We start from the raw sequence: 26896 nt of genomic DNA, 5'->3' as shown, positions 1-26896 counted from the left end.
CCCGCTGCCACGTATTGAAGATCTCTGGTCGGCGCTGTCCGAGGGACCGAAGTTCACCAAGCTCGACCTCAGAGATGCGTACCAGCAGCTGGTGCTCCAGGCGTCGTCCCGGAAGTACGTCACCATATCGACAATGCTGGGACTCTTCCAGTACACGCCCCTGCCGTGCGGCGTGGCCTCGGTTCCTGCCATTTTCCAGAGGGATATGGACAACCTGTTCAGGGGCATGAGGCACGTGGCGGTGTACTTGGACGACATCCTGGTGAGCGGTACAGATGACGAGGACCACCTGCAGAACCTGCACAACGTCCTGGGACGATATCAGGATGCCGGGCTGAAGCTCAAGCTGGAAAAGTACATTTTTTGGCCCCCAGGGTTGAGTACCTGGCCCACTTCATTTCCCAGGCAGACATGGCCCCGGCACCCCTCAAGGTTGAGGCTGTACTCAAGGCGCCCAAGCCCCAGAACAAGAAAGAGCTAGAGAGCTACCTCGGCCTCGTGAACTTCTACAGGAGCTTCCTGCCGAACCTGTCGTCGCATCTACAGGTGCTCCATCTTCTGCTTCGAGATGGACAGAAGTGGGCCTGGAAGAAATAATAAATAAAATAAAAGGGAACAGGACTTGGCCTTGCAGCACAGCAAGGAGCTCATCACCAAGGCTCCGGTGCTGGTGCACTTCCATCCGGCCAAGACTGTTTTCCTGACTGTAGATGCATCGCCGTACGGCGTGGGCGCCGTATGGACGTCGGCGAATAGGGCTCCCATCACCTTTGTTGAGTCGATGAGCGACCGTCGACGTGTTGCCGACGGGACGGTTGTCTGAGTCGAAAATGTCCTGGTAAGTCTCAAGAAGGCAGTGGAGCTCCTGAGGTTTTGCAGGTCTGACACTATCACTCTTGCAAAACCACAAGTAGTCGGCCATAAGTCCTGTGTGTCGTCTGTGGCGGGTTCAAAGGGGCCACTGGCAGCATTCGCTCAAGGGAGGAAGTTGGGCTAGTGACATTCCTCGCGGAAGTGGTTGGGCAATGAAACCAAAGTACAGTGAAGGCAAGCTTATTTTGTTTTCTAGGATGGAGAAGAGCTTCGTTGCGCAGAAATAGCTTGTCGTTGACAGGCGAAACGACAGTCTCCATCTGGGACAGGAAGACATGAGGACACACGGAGGTGTGTGATAGTTTAGGGAATCAGCCGAACGTGCTCGGTGCAGCAGGCTTGTCGTCATGATAACACTTGCGTGACATTCTCAGGAGCCATAGGTAGCTCAAGACGAATAATCGTGGCGGCACAGTCAAGCTAGGCGCCATGGGTAGTGAGAAAGTCCTACTGTAATGTCAGGGTAATGGCATAAGAGCATGTGACCAAGACGGTGAACAAGACCAAGGGCGTCCGCAGAGCTTTTTGCAAGGGGGGGCATCTATAGCTGGGGGGATACGGTTGGATCATCACCAAAAGGACGCTATTTGTGGTTTAAACTACGCATATGAAACAAAAATTATAAGCAGCGAATTAGAACCAGACTTGGAGAATATACATTGGATTTTATTACCGAAAAAAAACTACAGTTAATAAAGAAAATGCGAAAAGTTACTGTCACTTCGTAAAGAAAAGGGGTAAGCCTCGCTATGAACCGGACAAAGGAGAGAACGTTGGTGTCCTTCTCTCCTCTCTTTCGTCCTTCAGGGCAAAGTTAATTTACTTAGAGGCCAACAAAGCTGTGCAGCTTTTTTTAGTGCATAAAAATATCCGGAACTCCAGGGGGGAAGGCAGTTGCCCCCCCTTGCCCCCCCCCTTCCGGACGCCCATTGCAGTGTCAGGCAATTTTGGCGTGACCGGTACACATTCCGGCTATGGTGGACGTTTCTCCGTCGTCGGCTGTTACAGTGCGGGATGTAGCAGGAATGGGGTGTAACATTCCTAACTGTCCGAAAAGTGCGGCGAATGTTGTAATTCATCACTGAATTATGGGCGCCGGTGTCGAATAACGCGATAACACGAGCAGCGTCAACGAGAACATTTGTCACATTTCGTCTTGCAATCGCAGTCAAAGGAAAATTTGCCGGCCAGGCCGTATATCCAGCATCAACTTCAGGTGCTGCACTGGCTAGTTTTCCGAGATGGAGAAGAGGGCTGCGGCGAACGCCTCTGGAGCCGTTGAGGTTGAGACCGGCCGTTGAGACCGGCCGCGTTGTGCGTTGTCGGGTGCAAAGCGCAGCTGAAGACCACGCTCAAAACATCGAGGCCGGTAGTCAGATTAGCTGTTGTCGGAAAATCATTGGCAGGGAAATGACGACCAGGTGCTACGGCAGTAACAGGGACGTGACCAATGCGTTAGTAGTTGAAGTAGATGGCCCTGTCATCGGGTCTTCTCCACCCATGTGTGATGCGGTGTCGGCAACGCGGTGTTGACACTTGTTGACAATATTTCTGATACTGATCCTCGAACGCTTTGGGAAACATTCAAGAAAACTGTGAAGGACTGTATTAAGACGTTCCCTTACGGCGCATCAAGTCGCAGCGCCAAAGTCTCTGGATTGATCGCCACGTAATACATTTAAAAAGAAGACTAAAACGTGCAAGGAACAAAGAGGTCGTAAGTGCTCTTAAAACTCGCTGATACAGACGCTGCAGACTGAGCTCTCCTCGGCGCTGGCGACTGCTAGAAACAAATATTTTAGATTACGCAGCAAAACTTCATGAAAGAAAGCCCGGAAAAGTTTTGGCGTTATCTAGCCTCCTAGAGTGGTAAGCTAAAACAAATACTACAAAACGGTGCTCTTATCACTGACGCTCGTACAGTGGCCGACAAGGCAAACGACTACTTCCAGTCAGTATTTTCCGCACCGCACGATGATAGTTATCCCTTGGTTCCTACACCATGCCCTTCTGAAGATTTTATATGTCAAAACGGCGTGTTATCATTGCTGCTCAGTGTACAAGACAAGTCATCTAGGGGTCCAGATTGCATACCCAACGCATTCTAACGCCGATACGCCGAACCAATATCTCACATTTTAACTGAATTTTTTCGTTTGCCCCTGGCGTCTGCAATTTTGCCTTATGACTGGCTAGTTGCTCGAATATAGCACACAAGAACGGTGATCGTTTACGGATAGAAAACTACCGCCCGATCTCATTAACGTCTACATGCTGTAAATTAATGGAGCACATTGTTGCTCATTTCATAATAGACTTCCTCGAACGTAATGGCTTACTTTCTCAATTTCAGCACGGTTTTCGTAAAGGGCTATCGACGCACACACAGTTTATAGCTTCTGTGCACGAAATTGCCTCTGCCCTTGATTCGGCCAGCCAGATCGACTTGGTGTTCTTCGACTTCAGCAAGGCGTTCGATCGCGTTCCTCATGGTAAACTTTTAGGCAAAGTACTAAACCTTGGTATACCCAATTTTCTTGTTAATTGTATTAAATCTTACCTTTCTAACATCTTCCATGTTACCTTTCTAACAAATCTTCCTTTCTTATCTTTCTAATATGTGGATATCTCCGGGTGCTCGTCAGGCGCATTACCTGTCTTATCAGGTGTTTCATAGGGAAGCGTCTTGGGCACAATTCTCTTTTTAATTTATGTAAATGATATAACTTAAGTTGTCTCGTCTGATGTTCATATACGATTATTTGAAGATGATTGCATCATTTTCAGAAAAAGTACATGTCCTGAGGATCAAATAACTTTAAACGACAGCCTGACACGTATTAGCCACTCGTGCACGTCGTGGTCCATGAAGGTAAACTCGGATAAGACTGTTCTACTGCGAATCACAAACAAAAAAGAGCCGTTTATATTTTGTTATTGTATTGATGGGGTGACTGTTAAAGAAAACTCTGAACACAAATATCTAGGGGTGACAATTACTAATAGATTATTATGGTCTAAGCACATTGAAAATATCTGCGCAGCTGCCATGCGAAAACTTGGGTTCATAAGGCACAAACCTAAAGCTGCCACTACAGAAGCAAAACTGTTGGCTTATAAGACTTTAGTTTTACCTAAGCTTGAATACGCCAACATTGTTTGGGACCCATTTTCTAAGAAATACAAGCAAAAGCTAGAAATGGTGCAGCGCCGAGCAGTGCGTTTTATTTTCAGCAAGTACATATCCACTGATTCCCCGTCTTCGTTAATGGTGCAACATCGAATTTCAACTTTAGAACAGCGACGTAAACTAGCTAGCCTAAAATTTGTGTTTTCCCTTTTTCATGGCCACCTGAAGCTCAATGCAAACGCTTACGTCAAGCCGTTCTTGCCTCGAGCGTCGAGACATCGCCACTCACACAATTTTCTTCCTTACAAAGCTCGCACAAATCTATTCACATACTCTTTCTTCCCGCGGACAATTGCGGAGTGGAATGCGTGACCGAGTTCGGTTTTCTCTGCGTGAACTGCAGCCGATTTTTCAGTGAAGGTGTTCGCTGCCCTAGAATAATAAGCATGTTTGTGTCAAAGGTTTGCCCTCTGATTGTTTGCACTTTTCTGTTTTCCGTGTAGCTCTTGAATGGCTGAGGATATTTAATTGTGGGTTTCTTTGGTTGTATGAAAATTTGCGTATTTGCTTAATGCTTGTTGTTTCTCCTGATGTGGAAACATTTAGGGTAGTATCTTATTGTACGAGTTTCTATTGTACGAAGGATTTGTTTCTCTCGATGTAGAAACATAGTGTGATCGTTGTACCTTTTTAGTTTACAATGAGTTTTCCATTGTGGAGCGGTTTTTGTTTAATATGATCTTGCCGTTTTTTGTTACCTGCATATGTGTGTACATAGGTATGTATGTGTATGTATTTGTTTATATATATTTATACTTTTTGTGTGTGTGAACAAGCATGGTAATTGATATGTATTCACCCCTACCATGTGAGTCATGTAACTTTCTCTTCTGCCCTCCTGCTTGGTCCTTAGAGGACTGCAGTATGTAGTAATAAAATAAATAAAATAGAAACATTTTAGCGTAAAGGCACGTCAGTCCAGGGGAACTTAGTAGGGTACCCTGCGCGAAGATCGTGGCGTCCCAAGGCCTGTACTGAGTGAAAACCCAGGTTGGCAACCTCCTCCCTTCCAACAGCTTGTATTAGGACATTGATGGGAAGGTTCCGGTCATGAGTGAAGTAAGAAACACGAACTGGGCCCGTAGCCGCAATCTCATGGCGCACTGGTTCAGTGAGGCTGTCAGGCGGAATCATCGTGTCAGTGGTGGACGCAGTGAGTGCCGCACAATGAGGTCGCTGCCGTGTGTGGCCATCGCGTGAACTTTTGTGCTCTGCGGTGACATTGGGCTTCCTCAAAGGGTTGGAATTAGTTGAGGGGGCACTCGGTAATGGTGCTGCCTTTCCAAAATAAGTCGATGGAATTCGTCATCTGCAATGCCCTTCATTGTGTCCCACCTTGCCGGCTACCGACATTCTGGGGTATGCCTTCGAGCATAGGGCCAAGACGTCCGAAATGTACGCCACGTAAGCATCGGTCTATGTCTGGGCGCATAGTCTGAGCTCTTGTTTGGGCAAGCTGGCGACAAACCGGCTTGCCAAGCAAATCGATCTAACAGTTTCTCTTTAAAGACATCCCAGCTGGTCAATTAATCCTCATAGGTTTCGTACCACACCCGCGCCGTTCCTGTAAATTAGAAACCTACATCCGCTTGCATAAGCATGTCGTCCCACCTGTTATGAGAGGTGGCACACTCAAACATGCGCAGCGAATTTTTCCACATCGACGTCGTCTGTACCGGAAAAACAACCGTCACGGGGATGAGTAGCGCGTTGGACCCTGTTTCGTACGTAGGAAGCATGATCCGGCGTTGAATGTGTCGCCCACTCCGAAGCTCCGTGGTCTGAGAAATTGCGCCGGTGACAGGTACCGGGGTGAGAACCGCAACCTCTACCAGAACGATGTTTTATGGCTGTTGATGGAAAATTTACACTGTTTACAAATTAGCCAACCGAGTTATATATTTACGCATCAGAGTGACGGTAGCTTGGAGGCAGATAACACGGAGCACGCGCCAGTTCATGAAAAACCGTCGTCTACTGAGTAGTTGAGTCTGTGCGGCGATTGGCTCATTCTCCCACCAAAGTGGCCCGTACAGAACAGAGAGTAAGTTGAACAGCGCCTTCACCACCATGTTTCGGTGCCATACACAAGAACAGAACAATATTTGCATTTATTCTTCCTTCAGAGTCTTGACTCTATGGGAGTAGCCTGAAAAGTCATTGTCGCTTTTATGATTTCCAAAAATGTTAAACGCCTGTCACAACGAGAATAAGGGACTATGTGGAGGGAAGTCGCCTGCATCTGAAGTCCCAAGAGGTCGCTCGAGTGCTGATAAGTTAGGCTTACAGCTGAAGTTTACCTGGTGAAGTCAATTTTTCGGTGGGGGCTTTCCGTTACAAAAAAGCCCGCCCGCCCGCATCTTCCCACTGGGGGAACACGAGTAAATGCGTCGCATAGGGGTGATTGCATTGCGCGAACGTTGCGTAATTGGGTAGTTTGTGGTTATCGTTTGGATTTGGGGAGGGTTTCGAGCGTCGACCAAGGAGCTCAAGTGACTGAATTCCGAGCGGCCGCTCCGCCGCTTATATACACTGCGCGCGCTGTCGCGGGAGAGGAGTATGGGGGAGAGACGCGCATGCGCACACTTCCGTATGCAAGCGCGCGCCCTTTCCACACCCCCCACCGCGCTGTTATCACGCAGCTGACACGCCGCTAGCACGCCGCTATCACGTGTACACCTGCCGCAGTTGCTGCTGAGCGCGACGGAGCGCACGGGCTAACTACTGCATATGCGCGCGCAGACGCGTTCCTCCCGCACCGCCCCAGCTGCTGTTGAGAGCGACGAGGCGCACGGGGCAGCTACGACGCATGCGCGCGCAGACTCGCTCCTGCCGCACCGCCGCAGCTGTTGTTGAGAGCGAGGAGGGTACAGGGGAGAGACGCGCACCTGCGGAGGGAGCGTGAGGACGGCGCCGACAACATCGACGAGTGACGTCGCGAGCCTAAGAAATGCTCCGCATTTAAAAGGGCTTCAAGCTGTTTGAAACAACTCTGTGGGTGCATGCTCTGTACTTAACAGACTCTTGATGCTGTGAAATATGCACTTTCTTTAAATGTGTTTGGACCGTTATCTCCGGGGGCACATTCATACAAATACGTTGTGTATATCGAATCGCACGAGGCGTCCCCATCCGCATTTGTAAGTCCTCAGGATCAACGCAACCAACGTTTCTTTATTTCCAACCGTGGGCGTTACGTTGCCCCTCGTTCACATAAAGAGCATATTCCGTTAATGTAATATGAAGGCGGACTTTTGGGCGGTATGGTACTTTATTCCACTATTGCAGAGTACAATTTCTTAACAACAGCCCAGGAAAGGGCCACACGGAGAAGTCATTTTTTAAGTTGTTTCTTGTAGCTTATGAAATCGTTTACTCGGCTGCTGAACACATCATAACAAATGGCTCTACTTCATCTCAACGTAGCGCTCCCACAACGTTTACGGGTTGTAGTCGTCAAACGTCTTAAGGTGTCGCTGTCGTGAGCACTCTTGCACTTAGGGAAGTCATTTGCTCGCGGTTTGTCACCAACATGGTCGGTAAGTTTTTCCATGTGACTTCTAAAACATTCTACGCAACGAGGCCCTCCCGAGCCCCATTTATGCCTTCGTCATTGCAGGCATAACCAAATGTGAGTCTCTTAACATGCAGTGATGTTTTAATGGTTACCTCGGCAGTGCGGTGTTCAGGGAAACTGACCGACGTATTCAAACAGATGTGTAGACACCGGCGGTGAAGCAACCCAAAAGTCTTGTTTCGCACAAACTGTTGCTCAGAAGCATGTGACAAAAGGAACGGAACGTACTTTGATTCCTACAACTGCATATAACCACCATATCGTAGCATATTCCCCTTCTGGTAAAATCAAACCTTGCGCCTGCGGCTTCTTGCTCCGCACATCATACTGGAGAAGCTCCTGGTAGAATTTTAGCAGGACCTGCACTCCTGTGGTGCAAGGTCCGAGTTGTGAACTGAATGAAACCCATTTTCTCGAAACACCCGACCTCTTACCGGCATAGCCACATTGTCACTTAGCCAAAGTTACAACTTTGCCGATATCAGGCGTGCCGTAGTAGAGGGTGCAGTATTAATATTGACCATCCTGGGACCTTTAACATGCGCCGAAATATCAAGCGCCGTTTTCTTCTTTCGCCTCCATCAAAAAATCCGCCACCACAGCCGGGAAATACCGAGACCGCGGAAGCAACATCTTATACTACCCAACACACGCTCATACTCTGGTCACTCACAAGTATTTGGAAAGGTTCCGGCTGGTAAGAACAAAGTCGGAATTCCGCGCATTCGGCTCTTCAAGCGCAACTCGATTGTAGCCAACGGAGTTATCAGCGACACTGAGTAAACGCTTACGCGAATCGGGCCAGAATTATACCCTTTCAAACGGCACACGACCACCATCAGGGGTACACGAAGTTGATCAAATTAGCGTAGCGCTGTGAATCAACACTCGTGAAAGTGGAACGGCTGCTGTTTCCACATCCTCCAAGACAGGGACGTACCCAGAAAGGGGGCCCGCGGGGGCCCGCCACCCGCTCTCGAAATTTTTCTGCGCCATAGGCCCTCCTCCCCGCCACCTCTCTTCTCTCCTCGCACACATTTTAAAGCGCCGCCATATAAATCCTGGGATTGTTAGCTATTTGAGGGTTTTTTTCGAAATGAACAAAACCCCCAATTTATTGATTGATTGTGGGGGCTTAACGCGCCGACGCAACGCAGGCGATGAGGCGCGCCGTGGTGGAGGGCTCCGGATTAATTTTGACCACCTGGGGATCTTTAACGTGCGCCGAAATCTCGTACACACGGGCGTTTTTGCTTTTCGCCTCCATCAGAAAAGCGGCCGCCGCGGCCGGGAATCGAACCCGCGACCTCGTGCTCAGCAGCCCAACGCCTTAGCCACTGAGCCACCGCGGCGGGTAGAAACCCCCAATTCAAGTTTGAGAAAAAAAAAAAAAAACGAACGTTTGGTACCAGACCTAATTGCCATGCTGTCAAAACTACTAAATTACATGTTTTACATGCTAGGCGAAATTTATGGCGACAAGTAATTTAGAATTATGCGGAGAATTTGAGCAAAATTAGGATAAGTACGGATTTGGCTCGTCAGTCAAGTTGGTGCGGCATTTTTATAAAACTTTATTGCAATTGGCTTCCAAGAATGGTACGATCGAGTTTTAAGCAAAAAAGACAACAAACGTATGCAACAGGGCTTCAAGAATAGTGGAACTATACATGAAGAGCCAGTGAGTCCTTTTGCAGCATTAGCATCTGTTTTCGAAACGTTCCGCAGGGTACTTTTTTGGGCACGCCTGAAGACACAAGGCTCTTCTGTCCTTGCCATAAATTTCCAAAACGCTTCAAGGAAGCCTGCTCATATCGTAATCTTCCCCTAAATGAAGCGGCTCGTGCGCACAGACAAAGGAGATTTGCCATGGCTTGTAGGCGGCGGCTAATTTGTTAGGTACCCATGTGGTAAATATGGGTGTAATAATATTTAAATAACCAGATTTACTCCGTAAGGACGAGGGAGACGAGAGGAAATGATAGTTTCACATCTCTCAGCTTAATTTCGTTCACTGCGGTTCCATTTTTCGTGGACGTCTAGCGGCAGCTCTTTCGCTGTTCTTTTAATTGCTGTCTAAACTCATAAGCCAGCTTCTAAAAGCAAAAAAGAATCTTACAGAGACACCAACAAGACAGCCCGAACAGTCCCACCGAAAGCAAAATCCCATTGGGCGAATGAATTTGGCTCATTTTGATCCATGCCACAGCAGGATCTGGTTCATTTTCGATACGAACTTCGATCTGCGTACACGTTTGCAGGGCCTTATCTCAACTATTTTTTTGTCACATTTCTTTTAGGGGACAGTTTCCGGGATTTCCTTGCCAGTACAGCTTTATCTGACTTAGTTTTGGTTTGTTGATTTGGTTGATTTCGAAAAAAAAAAACCCCTCATTTGGTGGTCAATGTTGGATTTAAAAAAAAAAACGCGAGGTTTATTTGCTCCGTGATATGCGGTAGCAGTAAAGCACGAGAGAACACAATCGCTGTGCAGTAAACCGCCACGATAACAAAAGAGGTTCGCATAAAAAGCGCACAGTCTTACATCATACACTCTTCCAATAGCAGATCGTCACGGCAGACACGCCACATAAACGGAACACGGTGTTCGACTTCGCTTTGGTAATTTTCGCGTTCCCCCATCGTTGCGCTTCGACAGAGTGGTATACAGTAAATTTATTTGGATCGACATCTTTTTATTTAAAAAGATAGTAGCGAGAACGCCGTCGCAGGTGGTGGGTGATTTTATGTCTTTTAAATTACGCTTCAACAGTTATCAATCGGGTCGCCCGACGTAGGCACGTTTCTGCCGTCTCAATGTGAACTTTTCCCAATTTTTAGTCGTGGGCGCAGTACTTCTCAGACCACTGCGTCTTGCGCTCTTCGCTGTTGTGCGGCGGCACCAGCAACTTCCTAAATAACATCATGAGGCGGGTTTGTCCCTAAACATGGTAGAGGAGTAAACAGGGGATCCAAAAGAACTTTTATCGCTCCGCCAATGCATCCTTCTCTTTACCTCTTCCAGAACTCAACAAACCGACAATACACATCTTTATTTTACATTTTCGCTTTTGGGTAACGTTTTCTTTGCAGTGTCGATCCTACATTTCTTACTGTGGCGAGTCTATTCGATCTGATACCTTGTTTGCCAAATAAGGTATCTTATACCAAATACGTGTATCTTACAGGCGTATCTATTAAATGCATCTAACGCATCTAATTGATTGATTGGTTTATTTCTTGTGGAGTTTAACGGGTCGACGCAGCGCAGGCGATGAGGCACGCCGTCGTGGAGGACTTCGGAATAATTTGGCCGCCTGGGGATATTTAACATGCGCCGAAATATCGAACACACGGGCGTTTTCGCTTTCCCCTCCATCACAAAAGCAGATACACGTAATTACATTTCTCTTTGCAGGGTTAGACGCATTTATGGTGAGCGCCGGCTGTTCATCGTCTTTGTACTAGGAACGCTCGGTACCCTCGCCCTCTTCCTAATTCGCATAGAAAGGCTACCTTGGGATAGCCCCCGCCCCCCTCCCCCCCCCCCCCCCCCCAAAAAAAAAAAGAATTCCTGGGTACGTGCATGCTCTAAAAAGGTATTGGCGGTGAGCGCGAACACGGGCGGCGCTGCGGAGCGCGCCTTCGTGACGTCAGCTTAGGGATTCTCGCATTTGTCGTCTGCTTCACTCAGGCTCGCTCTCCCTGCTGTTTCTTTGCGCTCGGTCAACGTCCCATGCTTGTCCGCGCCAGAATTGGCGTGTGGGTAACTTTTTATCATAATAATAGCTTAAAGTGTGAGCTAAAGTATAGTTTTAGATACCGCTACGGAAGAAACATTGCCGGCGTCGCCCCCTTCCTTGCGAAGCCGGTCCTATGCGGAGCGCGACGAGTCGGAGCTAGGCGTCAGCTTCTGTACTAAGCAATCTTTCGAAAAGGGAACAGTCAGCTGCTATAATAACGGACAACACTAAAAATAAACGACCAAAACAAATTCTAGGCCTTCAGGGCTATCGGCTTTGGCAGAAGGCATTATGATTGCCGGTAATCATATGTAAGGTAAAACAGTTTTTCCGACCTTGCCGAACGCTCGAAAGTATCACATCACATTGTATCACATCACTTTACGTTGTCATGGCATGAAAGTTTGCCGACATGCACTACAGGCTGCAAAAACTTGGTTGAGTTCCAAATAACCCACTGTGTGTATAGGCGCGTGCTGGTTTTGTACGATGCTTCTAACCAGTAGGAGATATATTGAGCAAAACGAGTCACGTCTGCGTTAAAGATACAATAACACTCTGTTTGTTCAGACCTGGAGGAACATTTCGGTACATTTTCCACAGACATATCGTCCCGATATCCGGATATGCGTCATAGAAAAACTGCGCTCAAGAGGGGGAGGAGCAGGAGGAGGAGGAGAAAACTTTATTTAACAATGAAATCGAGTTGGTTAGTGGGCCAGGTCCTCAGTCCAGGACAAGAGAGTGAAAGCAATTTTCTTTAATTCATAGGCCGCAACCCCGAGTAGAATAGGATTTGTTCTTTGCGCCTGGAATGGTTGGAAAACAATAAAGACCCGCCTAGAAATATTCATCGGTTTCGATTCTTGTGTTATTTGCAGGTATGCTATTTATTGCGTTAGTTAGAGAGTATATAATGCTTTCAACACCGTAATCATGTCATTGTAAGGGTTGAGAGTGAGTTCGTTATGACAACAATGGTTACAATAGAAATTCGGGGCACAAAAGCCGCCTTCGAGTACTGTGGACAACGTTGTTTGGGGCGTAATCGCGGAGGCGCAGCACAAACCTCCTCATTGTATTTGCATGCGAACAAACAAAGCGCGCTGCGGATATGCACATTCTTGCACGCAGCCGTAGTGAAAGCCAATTTGTGAAGACGGGAATGTATGCCATACAACCTGAACAAAATATCCACAGTATCTTTGTGAGACTCCCACCCATCCCCAAACCGCCTCATAAGACGTTTGTGATGGTGCGGAAAAATAATGCATTGGGCACAAAAAAGAACAAGAAACATTCATCTGATACAAGACAACAACAACAACCGTTTTATTTCCTGCTGTGCGATGCGCGTGTAGGGGCCTGCTGCTTGGTACGTAGCATTAGACTGTTGAGTCTTCATAAGAGCATCTCAAAAATACTGCAGGGAAGCCTTCGCATTTTGAATACTTATCGAGGAGCTCTGAGCGCTGATCCTCGCGAATAATCTAGAAAGGACGAGTTACTCGCGATCTTCTGACCGATGCTCTGAAGAAAGCTGTTCTTTATCTCCTCGTGTGTTGCAAACTTGTGGGGGATACAGCGTCAAATTGTTCAGATGCGTCAGAAGCTGGCAAAATAACTGAAGCACTAGAAATACGCTTTTTAATGCACCACAGCAAATAGCGGGCGATTTATAGCACAGACACTGCTGCCCCTCACAAGCGGAGTGTAGCAGACGACAGCGGCGCGAGTCCCTAAGCCGACGTCAGAGCCAGGGGGCGCCACTCAAACATCTCATCGCCAATATGTAAGCACACTCGCGTGGCGCGACTACCGCAGTGGCGCGAAAGTGTGGAGAGCAGTTTCGTTGCGCAGAACACGATGGTGCCGGTTGTGCGCACCAGCATCTGCGAAGCGTGGGCACAGGACCATGGACTGGCGAGGCAACGTAAAGCGCGTGACATTTTTATTCTTTTAACTGCTTGCACTATTCTGTCAGTCTCCTTGACGAACCGAATAAGCTACGCCGATAGAATGAGTATGATTTAACAAAACATGTTGCTGAGCTAGTTGGTACATACTTAATTAAAGAGAGAAGAAAATGTGGCACAAACTAGGACGAAGAAAACAAGGTAAGACAGATACAGGCGCCAAGTACGGCATGGCAAGCGGCAGCTGTGACTGTAGGGAAAGTACCGTGTATAAAAAATCACTAGGCTGAGGTTTTGCATTATTCTGCATTGTTTCATTTTCCTGAAACTGGCGACCACATCTCCCATACTTTCGCCTTTTTGCTAAAACAAACCCACAGCTGCAGTGTAACTGCTTTTGCGAAATAATGTAAAAAGTTTCTGACAATTTTCAGCTCCAGTATTATAACAGCGATGGTCTCTGCTGGGCCACGTTAACAGACAACAATAAATTATAACACTGCAACAAATAATGGGTTTGCATACAACCACAGACTTGCATGCATTTTAAGTGGAAGAAGGCAACAAAATCAGTAACAAACCATAGCGGCCATCGATATAAGCCAGTTGCACAGCCAAGACAGAACCCTCTTCCACGGGAAAGTCCACCTGCGAACGGAAAGACACGGTGTTTTAGTTCGTTGTGTGCAAGTAATATAAATGGTTGGCTGTAGTGGAAAGAAGCATTTATGAGTAGACCTAAAACACAAGAAAGCAGCATTTTAAATCAGTGAAATGCACGGGGAGGCGTCGCATGTTTTCGTTGATGGCTCGGTCACGGCGTCTTCGTAGGCAGCGGCAGTGGTTATGCCTGAGAAGGAACTGACGCAACGTTTCAAGATTGCTCACAGGACGTCGTCTACCGCAGCAGAACTGGTCGGTTGATGCGCAGCGCTCTGCACCATGCGGAGCGCTCCGCACCAAGGCCACAGCAGTGGACTATACTTTGTGACTTCGAACCAGCGCTGCAGGTACTAGGGTACCCAATGAAGCGAGGCGCATATGATCAGCTGACCACCGATGCCACTATCCTGCTCATACAGTTGAGTGAAACGGGCCACACGGTGGTACTTTAGTGGATACCACGTCACTGTGGCATCGCTAGAAATGAGTTGGCGGATGCAGGAGCGCAGCAGCCACACCACAATGGAACTCTCTTGGCTACACCCAACGCGATGCTCTACCGAGCACGTAAAGAAGCTGCAGCCTTGCATTCGCCTGACTCGCAGAATCGACATGAACAGCTTCACAGGCTCGATCCAGAGCAAAAGTTTTGGCTCACTCATGCTCATCGACTTCGCAGAAGTAAACAGACATTGCTATACAGGCTGCGTCTTGGAGTAGCATTGACCAGCAAGTATCTCCACACAATCGGACGCGAGCACAGCCCGGACTGCCGTTTCTGTGGTCGTTCTGAGACTATAGAACATTCGCTTAGCGCTTGTCCGAAATCCTCTAGTGAGCGAAAGAGCCTTTATACGCTTAGCATTTATACGCTTAGTCACTCGCCCCCTGTCTGAATAAAAGATATTGGGCACGTGGGCTGACCCAGTGGGGGCGTCAGGGCTTATGCTGCTGTGTTGATGCACCCACTACCACCAGGGCACGTGGTGAACAACTGCGGAGAACTGATGGCAAGGAGCTTCGCCGTTGGTTCATGTGTAATTTGCGGCGAATTCAACACCACACGGGCTGATGGAAGAGTTCGCCAGTTTGTGCTCTTTTCATAATTTTTGTTACATAGTTGAACCAGCTAATTTAGACTGACAAGAATGGGTGAAAAAATTGGAACCCGTCTAGGCAGAACTTTGACCGGCGATATAGGCCATCGGCCCTCCGCATTCCACAAGGGGTCTTCTGCCCAAGGTCACCATTTCTTAGCCTTGACGATTGCGGGAGCACGAAGTAGCCGCATTCCGCAGCCTTTTCACAATGAATTTGAGACAGGATAGAACTAGCCGTACCATTTCACCCCAAAGCGCTAGAAACACCCAAGCGTTGCTGCTGTCCATCAGGATGATGTCTCTTTTCTTTTTTGTGAGGTTGGGGCCACAAACTATCTCGCCATATACATTCGTGACGACTCCGAGGACGTCTGCAAGAGAACAAACCAAAAATAGTCTGTATCAATACAAGTCGCAAACAATCGAAATGTATTTTACTGTCGGCGTTTTTATTGCCAGAGATACTCCTAAAAACTCAGCTAGATAAAATTGCAACGTTGTTGCAAGAAATAACGACAAGGAAACATCTATCAGCTATGTTAAATACAGATGCCAAAAAGTTATGTTTGAATTTTGGAGTGGCTTTGCAAAGCGAGCTTGACAGTGGCGCCAAAGACTTGTGCTTTTTGCAGCCTGGTGACGAAAACTATAAACATTCACGTCGCTGCATTTTCTAATTCAAATCGTTTATCGGTCCACTAAAGCACGAAATCTAGGAGATACGCCGTTATCATAACTACGTTTACGCGGTCTGGACAAAACATTTTACAGGAAATATAACAGCTCGCCGCAGAGTATATGCAGGTGATTTCAGTGGCACAGTTATTTTATCTAAAATGTCCTCGGCCAACACGCCCACATTAGGATCAAGCTTGCGTCGAGCCGCGGTACTCCAAGCTATTGGGCAAAAGCTTCGCTATAATTAAGCCTGCTGACTTTTCTCCCAGGCATATGAGTCAACAGCAAGTCTCATTCCCCTGGTCACGTTCCAAGATGCTACCCAACGTTGCCCTCCTCAAGATAGCTCTTCCCTCTAGCCTGATACTTGCCGAAAAAGCTAGGGCGAGTTCAAACAGACACTTTTATTATTAGAGCTTTGGGCTTGAGTTCCAGAAGTGCCGGGCTTCGCTCAATAGCTGGCGCAGAAAAGTGGAGTGGAGAAAAATGCTAAGCCAAGAAGTGTAAGGGGTAGTGGGAGTGAAATGAAGGAGCCGACAAGAAGTTGTGGGGAATGCGTTGTGTTGTGTTTATGGCCACATAAGGAACTAAGACCGTCATGCGCCAAACAGAAGGTTTTCTTTTTTCTATTGTAGATATCGACTTATTGTTTGAACACATCAACTTATTGTTTTAACACACCATGCTAGAATTTTGCCCTCGCCTATCCGCTCAGGACGTTATGTTGTAATTACACCATCGCATCTTGCACCTGACATACGCGCTAGAGCGTGCAACTGAGATTAACCTTGGTTTAGATATCTCCAAAGCATTCGAAACTGTACGACACTCAGTCATTTGAGATAATGAAAAAGAACGGTTTTCGAAGACGCACGTACAACAACTTAAGATCATGCCTCTCATCTATTATTTTCACTCCATTTCGCAAAAACTCGTTCGGATCCCCTAAGCTGGGTAGTCTAGCAACCCCCAAAGGGTCGGTACTGTCGTCTTTCCTGTTTAACCTCGCCATGGGGGAACTACCGGCCTTCCTCTCGGACATACCCATAACTGCATCATTATTTCTATGCAGACGACATCACCCTGCCAATGGCTCGAGGTTCCTACGGCCATATCCAGGAAGCCTAGCAATGGACAACCCAACCATTGAGGAGGACACAGCCGTGCTGGGCTGATCGTGTTACCCACAAAAGTCGGCGCTTTTCGTCGACAAACCAGATCATCAACCCCAACCGATGTTGAAGGCAACCACATCATCAGGGGCCAGTATTCCCGGAGTTCACTCCTGGAATACTCCGGGAAGGTCTTGGGCCTCCGTCTAAATGCTAATTGCCAGAATACTGATGCACTCAGGGAGATCGAGGAGGGGGCTATGAAATCCACCGGCTCATTTCAAGGGTTTGGACGAGGCACGATGGCATCAAGGACTCCAACCTCTCTAAGACGGTACAGGCTTTCGTTATCTCGCGCGTGACATATGCATTGCCTTTCCTCACCCTGCGAAAGACGGCGCGGGACGAGGTTGATAGCCTACCATACGGTGTACAAGCTGCGCACTCGGCCTCCCTCACCACACATCAACTGTGAACAACTGCACCTCGGGGTTCACAATGCCCTCTTCGAGCCTATACAGGCAAAGCGAACCGTAAAGCTTGAGAGACTCTCTCGCAGCTCTGCCGGTCGGTGCATCCTGAGACCTCATACCACAAACACCACACTATGCACTTGTTGGCATTCCGCATCCTCTGAGGGTCGCAATTAAGGAAGAAGAATGGGGGTAAAGGCCGGGAGGTTGTGGGCTAACGTACGGGATAGCAAAGGACCAAGGCTAGCTTCGCTAGAGAACGCTACGCGCCGTATACTAGCCCTGCGGAATCCGAAGACTCACGCACGGGTTCGGGTACTCACATGCGGTAGACAGGCTCCGGCAATCCAAAGTGAGGATTTATTGCCTGGCAGATACAGGGCATATACCAGACAACACGATTATCGCTTGTGGGGAGACAGTGGCTGCTGTCGCTCGCTCAAGCCGCGGGACTCAAACCTCGATATCCGTCATCACAGCCGCGGGAGCAGGGGAGGCATCCCGTGCGACCGATCAGGGCAGAATCTCTCAGCAGAGTCCCCGCGGAACATTCGCGCATCCCGCAGGTCGGCTCGTGGGGAAGAGGTTTCCCCCGGCGCTCGGAGAGGGGGCGGCGAAGGAGAAGGCGACGAACGGGTCCTTCTTCCCCCTCGCCCTCCGCGCACGTTCGTGGAGAGCCGGTTCGGCCCGTCGTGCGGGGTCGTGAAGAGGACACGACCTACGTGACGCGCCGGCTACCCAAGATGGCGGCACCCAGCTCGCAGAAACATGCGCAGCAGAGGCGTAAGAAAACAAGGGTCTGCACAACCCCGCTCCTCAAGACGGAGCCTGCACCGCTAGGACAACCGCTGCCGAGCAAAAGCACAACGCATCACCAGATTTAACAACACTCGCCCCGGGTCAACAAATGTCCGCAAAGACCTTAACAGCTCTCCATCGCGAAGCAGCACAATTCCACACGCACAGTCCACGACACACCTTCAGTCCAGCGCGTCTTTGTAGTCACCGGAGGTAGGGCAGTCCAGGAACAGCACTTCGGGGCAGCAGATGTAAACAGCAGGCGAGAGCGGCAGGTGTAAGCCACAGGCTGAGGACACAGGCGTAAGGAGCAGGCAGGCCGACGTGTCCACAGACAGGAGGGGCCTCATTGAGCCAGTGCTTCGTCCGTTAGGCCCACAGTGACGGCCGCCGAACCGGCCGCCTTGGTGGTGAGGGCCTCAGAGGAGCAGGTCGGCCAGGGGACGTGGTCCCGATGGAGTGTGCAGGCCTGCCAGTGACGAACCTAGAAGAGCAGCTTTCCGAGCGCTCTGGTGCTGCCAGTTGGGAAGCGCCCGAGGCAGGTGCCTCGGAGAGGGGCCAGGAGTGCCTGCTCAGGAGGCTGCATCTCTATCGTCGCAGAACCGTGTCAAGCGGGCTGCGGCCTGAGGACAGGGACTGGGCTGCCAGTGATGTCCGCACCAGGGGCTGCCGGAAACGGCCGCGTGTGGTGTGGCTGCAGGTGACAGGATTGGACCGGGGACAAACGCAGAGGACAAACGGGAGACAAATGCTGCAAAAGAAGTTGGGGCCAACAACAAAACAATGCCCAACTTCCCTGCTGCAGCTCTCCACGTGGGAAAGCGAAACAGGGTTCTCGGGCCAGGCTAGGACCGAAAAGGGAACCCTAACGCTGGCGCAGCGGTTCAATAACACGGAGTTTCGTTTGCCCGGAGCAGTAGGAGGCCACAGGTATTACACGACATCCAAGGTTATCGTCGCGAGGAGAGAATCCAGAGGTTTCGCTTCATGGTTGCGATGAGAGGAGGGCACCGTAACCGGGTGACAGTGCTAGATGGGCAAAACCTTCCCCCGTGCAATCTCCCCCAACGCCGCGTCCTCGCTTCGGCAGGCACATGGAGGAAAAGGGGTTCTCCGCCGCGCCGCACGAGACGCAAGAGAAAACCACCCACGCTCCCTCTCGCGGGGAAGGCGCCAGAGGCAGAGTGCTCTGCTTACCTTCGGGGGGCTGCGGGGGTGATTATGCGCGCTTGCGCAACCGGTAGCGATGGGTGTTCGGCCGTTGGGCCACCACCCCGCGCTTCGGCTGTTTTCGCAGACTGGGAGCTGCCTCCTAACCATCCCAATCATTGCTGCGCGCAATGAAAGGTTTCAGATCTGCGACGTTGACTGGACCGCCAACTGGTTTCCCTTTCGGATCTACCAGCTGATACACGAGCGGGGTGAGCGCATCCCCGACTCGGTACGGGCCCGACCACTTGGCCGACAGGGAAGCAGAGATTCCCTTGGTTGCGTCGCTCAAGACGTGGTTGCGTCTTAGGACAAGGTCACCCCTCTTTGTAGCGGGCCTCTCTGTGTTCCTTGTCGTACTGGGCCTTCTGTACAGCGCGCACTTTGCCTAAGTTTCTGCGGGCTAACGAGATCGCCTGCTCCATCCTAGAGCGCAGTTGCGCCGCGTGCTCACTCGGTGCCGAGGAAGCGGCGGCCACCCCCCCCCCCCCCCATGAGCCCGCAGTACGGTTTCCAGTGGGTTGGGCAGCTCTCTCCGGAAAGTGAGAAATGCGGGCGTGAACCCAGTCGAGCGGTTAACGGTTGTACGCAAAGCGAAGCTCAGCTCGGGCAGATAGGCATCCCAGTCCCGGTGCTGTTCGGCAAACGCCGCTAGCATGTGCTTCACGTTCCGATTCAACCGCTCGGTGGGCTTTGCTTGTGGGTGATACGTCGTCGTCTTTCGGTGCTTAATGCCCAGGGCCGCACAGGCTTCGACGAGCACCTTAGCAGTGAAAAGGACGCGTTGTCAGTTATCAACTCGGCGGGGTAGCCAAACCGAGTGAATACTTCCGACAACTTGTCCCATATTGCGCGTGCCGTTAGTTTACGCAGGGGAAACAACTCGCCCCATTTCGTAAAGTGGTCCGTAACGGCTAAGAGATACATATGACCTCTTCTGGACCTAGGGAGGGGGCCCATCACGTCACAGGCCGCGATCTGCCAGGGTTGCTGGCTGTTGAGTTGATCGACTGCATGAGGCCTGGGGCTTTGCCACCCCTGGGCTTCACGCTTTGGCACACGCGGCATGAGCGGGCAAAGTGGACAGCGTACCGTTTCATGCCCGGCCAGGTCACGGAGTTGCACAACTTAAAATAAGCCTCACGGCCGCACGCGTGACCGGCCACCCGCGAGTCATGGAAATAGCTCAGAGTCGCTTTTCGCAGACTGCGCGGGATAACCACCTTGAAGTGGTGAGAGGCCTCCTCCGATGGTATGTATTGCAGCAGCAGTCCGTCCGCATCAAGCAGATACGTATCCAACGCACCAGCAGCAGTACCAGCTGCATTGTGCTCGGCGCCGACAGTAATACCAGCTGTTACCAGACGCCCCGTGGCCGCGCTACCTTGCTCCATCTCAGAGCACGGCTCTTCCCTGAGCCCGTCAGTGATTGACCGACAAAATAGATCGTTCTGCTGAGCTTCGAGGAGCCCTTCTCTGCTGAACGCAATACCGGATGAGTAGACAGGGGCTACCAGGTATGCGGAATCGCCCGGGTTTTGCTGCACGACGGCAGCCGTCCCTTCGGGGCTGGTTTCGTTTGAGTGGTCGGCGCAAAAAGCTCCGTGCTCGCACGCGTGCGTCGCTTCAGAAGTATGTGGAGCAGAAACGGGGGCTCGTGACAGAGCGTCCACCACCACGTTCGTGCTTCCCTGCCGGTACCACACAGTGAAGTTGTAGCGCTGCAGCGTCAGAGCCCAGCGCGCCAGGCGGCCAGACGGCTCGCCCAGGCGCTTCAGCCAGGTTAGCGCCATATGGTCGTCTCCACCACGAACGCAACGACGTACAAGTCGAACTTGCGCAGAGCGAAAACTATCGCGAGACACTCCCTTTCCGTCACGGAGTAGTTTCGCTCTGCGGGTGTCAACGACCGGCTGACAAAGGCAACCGGCCGAAAAACACCTTCATGCTCCTGCAGCAGCACCGCGCCCAAACCGAGATCGCCCGCATCAGACTGAATCACGAACTCTTTGTTCAGGTCGGGCAGCCGCAGTTCGGCTGTGTCAATGAGAGCTTTAATGGGGGTGCGAACGGCCTCCTCCTGCTCCTTACCCCAGCTCCAGCGAGCACTTTTTCTCAACAGTGCGGTCAAAGGCGCCTGCAGAGCCGCGCAATTGCAGAGTAGTTTACCATTCCCAAAAATCGTCTCAACGCCTTGATGTCTGTCGGCGAGGGATACTCGAGCAAAGCTCGGACCTTTTCCTCCCACGGCAAGACGCGACCACTGTCGATGGTGAAGCCCAGAAAAGCGACGCGAGTCTCCGCAATCTGAGCTTTCTTGGGTTCACTCTAAGAAAAAAGGGTGTGGTAGTTTCTCCCTTAAGGGTGAAACAGGAATGTATAATATATTGCTTCCTAATAGGTAGAAAGATTCTCCCTTCAAGAGGGAGGAGCGCGTTTCTACCCCTAGGAGTGGAGGAAGATTTCCCCCTTTCGTGAGCTAATGGAGGAGCGTTCCGCCCCTGGCAGCGTCGCCCAAGCAAGGCTTGTCATGCGAGAAAGGCCTAGCGAGCTGATCGGTTTGAAGATAGAGGAAGTACAAATAAGTAGGTACCGTGGTTGTGTGCGCTTAAAATGCGCTACAATAACCAAGAAATTACCTACCGAGCACCAGAACTGCGGTTAGCAAGCGATGTCGCCAATCGTATATGCGCGACTTACTTCTTGCATTCCTCTCGCTGCGCGCCCCGCCTACGCGCTCAGAGCGAACGCCGCCGTAAACACAGTAGAAGTCATACCGATTTCCTACAAAATGCCGCCTTTATTTCCGAAAGGCTCGTGACACCGCCGTTCACCGCACACGAGATCACAAGCATCCAATGCGGCCGTTTGACACCAACAAACAGTTGTTGTTAGTCGTCTTACCTTATACAACCGATGCATCAAAATGCGGATCGTCTGCAATCGTAAATCTCAGCGCAAAGGCAATGCAGGCAACACGAAAAACGTATCTGTCGCTATCCCCATAGAGTTTCATACAATAATAACTAGAGGGGAAACTGGCGCTAGTGTCAACGCGAACATGGCAGCGGCGCTTACGCTTCAATGGGAATGATGGGTAGTTGTGGAACCGGATTGCGTAGGATCATAACAAGCTTCTAGCTGCGCAAATTGTGTTTTTTGACAAAAAAAAAATGTTATTGTCCGGTTTTCCGTTTGCAAATTACATGGCGAACAAAAAAGTTAGTGACAAAAAACTGGCTTTGTACGAAATAAAACGCCGCGTTGAATAAAAGCAGACGCGGAGTCGAGGAGGTTTGCGGAGCAGGTTTGCCATTTTCCGCCAACTACAGCAAGACGCGGACTTCTTTAAAAACTACTTGTAAAAAGTTTCGCCGCTGGTGGTTTGTAATAGGAAGCGAAAAGTTTTGTGCTCAAAAAAAAAAAAAAAAAAGAAACCGATTACCTTTGGAGGAGTTATTCTTGCCTGAATTAGTGACATTCATCAAGCTGCGTTCCTATCAACCGCCGATACTGCTGGACTACGTTGTAGGAGCCGGCGTTCGCACGGAAGGGGGGGCTGTTCCAAGCGATTCGCAACCGTCGTTAGCTTCCACAATACATTGCTCTGCCGAATAAGCAGCGCCGCAACTCCTTATTCGCAGGCAACTTCGCCACACAGAGCACCGCCATTTGTGTTTTCGTGCTCGCTGTGCCGGCAACGGATTGATAACCCACCCAATTCGCAACTCTACTTATAAAACTTTCTACTTAGCGTGGCGTCAGTGCGCGCGCGGCATGCAGTTCAAGGGGAAACGTATTTTTTATAGCTTCTTCCAACACACCGCTCATGTAAATCCAAAACGAAAACGAAACTGCCATAGTAACTTCCGCAAGCCATTGAGCGCCAATCCGAATCCACAACTATGGTCCCTAGAAATATAGAGTGTACTTCTAGTACACTCTAGAAATATGTGCTAGTCTGGCGTCCGCCGGCCGCGAAGGGGGCTCCTCCGTGATGCATGCAGCGGCGGCGCTGCACGCAGTCGGAGCGCGGCCACGGGGCGGCCTCTCTCGCATCCACCATGGTCCCACGTAATTCGCGCCAGCAGCGCCAAATCCTCCCCTAGTAGTACGTGGCCTCTGAGAAACGTTGTATTAATCGCCATGGCAACGAGTGGCGAGGGGGAAAAGGGCGTTTGCTGACGTCGCGGGGGTTGCTGACGTCATTTTTCCCGTGGCAGTCAGGCCAGACCGCCGCGCCCCGGCCCCTGAAACCGACGCTCGCCCAACTTTCGCGACTGCTGCCGGTCGCTGCCTCATGGCCCGCGCGGCAATGGCACCAGGCGCGAAAGTTGGACTAGCGGCGGCAATGACTCGAAATGGCCGTCGCCCGTCGTTTGTTATGTGTGCAGTAACGTGTTTAATAATTGAATAAAGGAAAACATGTAGGTAATAGTATGTTTTCTGGTGTCGAATTGTTGTCTTTGTGGCGATATTAATTGGAGTGTTACACAAACATTCTTTTCGCTTTGCGTTTATTCAAAATTCATATGAGGACGTCTTTGATTCGAAGTCATGAAAACACATGTACTACACTCATATATTGCACATACATTTTATGTACACAGTATTGGACTAAGCAAAAAATATGACATGCAAATTTAGGCACCATATTGTACAATAGGAAAAAACCGTGCTACATACACATTTACAATAACACGGTTAGGCGGGCTAGTTGGTATTCTGAATTCATGGCTGTAACTTTTGCGCAACTTTAGACGAAGACAGATACAGGTCTTCGTGTCCCTTTTTGTATCTGTCTCCGTCTAATGTTGCGCTAAAGTTACAGCCATGAATAGACATTTAGCTACACAATACTTGATTACGAAAGAACTTCGAAAGTTGTAATCCTTATACAGATTTGTTTTTTTTTCGCGCACACCTCGGCGGGAGAAGAAAAGAACTTGAAAGTTCCACTCAATGTATACTTATTTCTTGGTCTCACCCTCTAGACAGGAATGTTCTTTAGACATTAAAAAAATTCGTTTCAGTTCAGAGACACAATAATTGGGAACCTATATGTTAAATGAAAGCACGCACACTTATGCTCCAAGCCCTGCCTTTCGGGCGAGTTAACGCAAACTCCGAAAGAAAGCGTTGACCCGCCCATTAACCTGCATACACTTCCTAGAAATCATGTTCACACCAACAAAATGCAGCCATAAAAAACTGTTGCGACACAATGACCGCACTGTAGACACTCATTGCTGGATTATATCTACGTACAAAAACAATGCGCAACCATGTGCACGTCGTAGAACACAGAACAGAAATCGAACGCACCCGTCTTTTCTTCTAATGACGCGTGAATTAACAGGTTGCTTGCCGGGGGTGGGAGGGAAAGCAGGGGGGAAGGGGGAGGGGGGAGGAGAAGACACACAGAAAAAAATCTTTCCTGTGTTGTAAGCCGCAGATATCGGCCAGGATGTTACAAGCTACCATCTAGCTCGTGTCTGGGCAGCGCCTCTTATCTCATCCTGTCCGATACGGCATGACCATTCTAACTTCAGAACTATGGAACACCAAACCCACTCGGATAAGATGACAAGACGCGGGCGCGCAGTTTAGATTGAACAGCAAAGCCGGCAATGCTACTTGGTTTTATTTATTTATTTATTTTTTAATGAGCGAAACGCATGCAATGGCGGCTGCACACAACGCCTGTATTTCGGTATGGCCTTCCACTGCTTCATGTGAAAATCGACTTGCATTGAACACCGCGGTGTCACGTCAGATTTTTCGGAGCACTGAAGCAACGCTTGGAAGCAGTTTCGCCGCAAATATACGTTTTGGAACAAGACGGCGGAGGAAAAAATGCTTAGGGCGCAGCACCTCTACGCCTCCAATCGCTGTGGTAGTAGACACGCCGTGAAAGGCAAGAAGTGCGTACAGTTGAGCTTGCCTTCTTTGTGAGCAGGTACGTCGTGATGACATTGGATGGATTGAGGAAAGTCGCCGGAGGAAGCGTACAATGAAGTCGCAAACCGTCCTCGACTTGGGGCCCAAACCTAGACTCATACCTGCTGCACGAAACAACAAAAAATACCTTGATAAGTATACTGAATCGACGTTCCAGCAGTTACTAAGGCAATCAAAAAACGGCAATGCCACCACAAATTGATCTTGCGTGCAAGAGTGTGCGTGCCAAAGACGCGTTTACTTCTACTAAAACTTTGCGTACCTGCACAGCTGGGATATATTTGCACATTACTTTCCACTCCAAGACGAGTGACATGTCTTATTAACGTCACGTTACATGCGCGAAATATTTTGAAAACAGAAGAGTGCAATCGGTCGGCTTTTAAGGAATTCACTATAACTTGTACAAAGCTAATTTCCTTACCTGTCGTCTTTGGAGAAGGCGAGAAACTTGGCCGAACTGTACCGCCATGTGTTGCTGCACCACAGAGCTGCGCAGGAGTGGTAACGCTCCGTCCTACGCTGCCCCATATTTAGAATACATTCGAACGTATTTTATAATGCAGCGGAACTTTCAGCCCGTGGAGGCGTTTAGGCAACTAGCGCAGCCCGTCGCACGCCGGCTCGCTCACGTACGTACCGAACTGGCTTGCCGTGCGTGCCGAGAGAAAGAAAAAAAATATTGGCGCCAGTGAGCTGTTGCGCATGCGTGAGGAGGCGCGGAAGCGTTGACGGTGTGGAAAGAAAGAAACGCTGAGGGAAAGGGAAGGGCCACGCCGCAGCACCGTGCCGCTAGGATCGCCACAATTTCGGAAACCGAAACTAGCCAAAGTCGCCGACTAGTGGCGCGGCCGGCAAGTGTCGGCCTGGGGAGCAGTGCAGCGGACGGCGCTTCGCTCTGCTGCATTCGTAGGTATGGGCGCTTTCAGCCGGTTTCAAGGGCGCATTTTTAGATGCAGAGCATCTGATTCACACGCCTTGTCCCTCCGGCGTCGTCGTCGTTGTTGTCGGCGTTGTCCGCCCCTCCTCCATTCTCCTCGCCGCGCCAGCTGCGCTCTCCGCCGCTCACCCCCTCTCCTCTCCGATAGCGAAAACTCCCTCGCGATGGGGCATTGGATTGGATTCGATTCGATTGGCTTGCATTGGATTGGATTGGATTGGCTTGGCTTGCCTTGGATTGGATTTGGATTGGATTGGATTAAAGTGGATTGTGTTGGATTGTGTTGCGTCATAGCCGCGGCAGACGCGCTGTGGCCGGCGCATGTGCAGTACTCTCTCTTCCGCGGTTTCCTCTCCTTCGGGCGCGCTGCGCATATAACCGGTGTGCCGTTCTCCGGCGAAGCAACATCCACGCTTGGCTCAAACACCTAGAGTCCACGCCGCTTTACAAGTACGCCAACGTCGTCATCGACTGGTACCGGCTTACGCAGTCCCCTCAACATTATGCGCGCTATAAAACGCGGTGCCTGCGCCGCTCCGCTCCATCGTTCCAGCGCCGTTCCTCCGCTGTCCAACGCTGCAACGTGGACCCCCTATGCGTCGCATCTACACAGGGGTTCCCGCGAGGGGGAGGTGGAAGTTTTGTCCTCTACAAAACCGATAG

At 50.0% G+C, this 26896-nt stretch overlaps 1 protein-coding gene across 1 annotated transcript in view; it reads right to left on the bottom strand.

The window, feature by feature from the left end:
• Nucleotides 1-26896, bottom strand: part of LOC144164221 (replication protein A 70 kDa DNA-binding subunit-like) — a 120116-nt gene that overhangs the window by 7266 nt on the left and 85954 nt on the right. The window contains exons 5-6 of the mRNA XM_077694735.1: nucleotides 15303-15433; nucleotides 13881-13947 (exon numbers count right to left, since the gene is read on the bottom strand). Coding sequence (XP_077550861.1) covers nucleotides 13881-13947; nucleotides 15303-15433 — 198 coding nt within the window. The remainder of the gene's footprint in view (nucleotides 1-13880; nucleotides 13948-15302; nucleotides 15434-26896) is intronic.

Source organism: Haemaphysalis longicornis, unplaced genomic scaffold (assembly GCF_048455015.1).
Source record: "Haemaphysalis longicornis isolate Haplotype H1 unplaced genomic scaffold, Haemaphysalis longicornis Haplotype H1 scaffold_13, whole genome shotgun sequence".
NCBI classification, from domain to species: domain Eukaryota; kingdom Metazoa; phylum Arthropoda; class Arachnida; order Ixodida; family Ixodidae; genus Haemaphysalis; species Haemaphysalis longicornis.
Note: the sequence above shows the minus strand (reverse complement) of the source record. Positions and strands in the feature narration are given on the sequence as shown.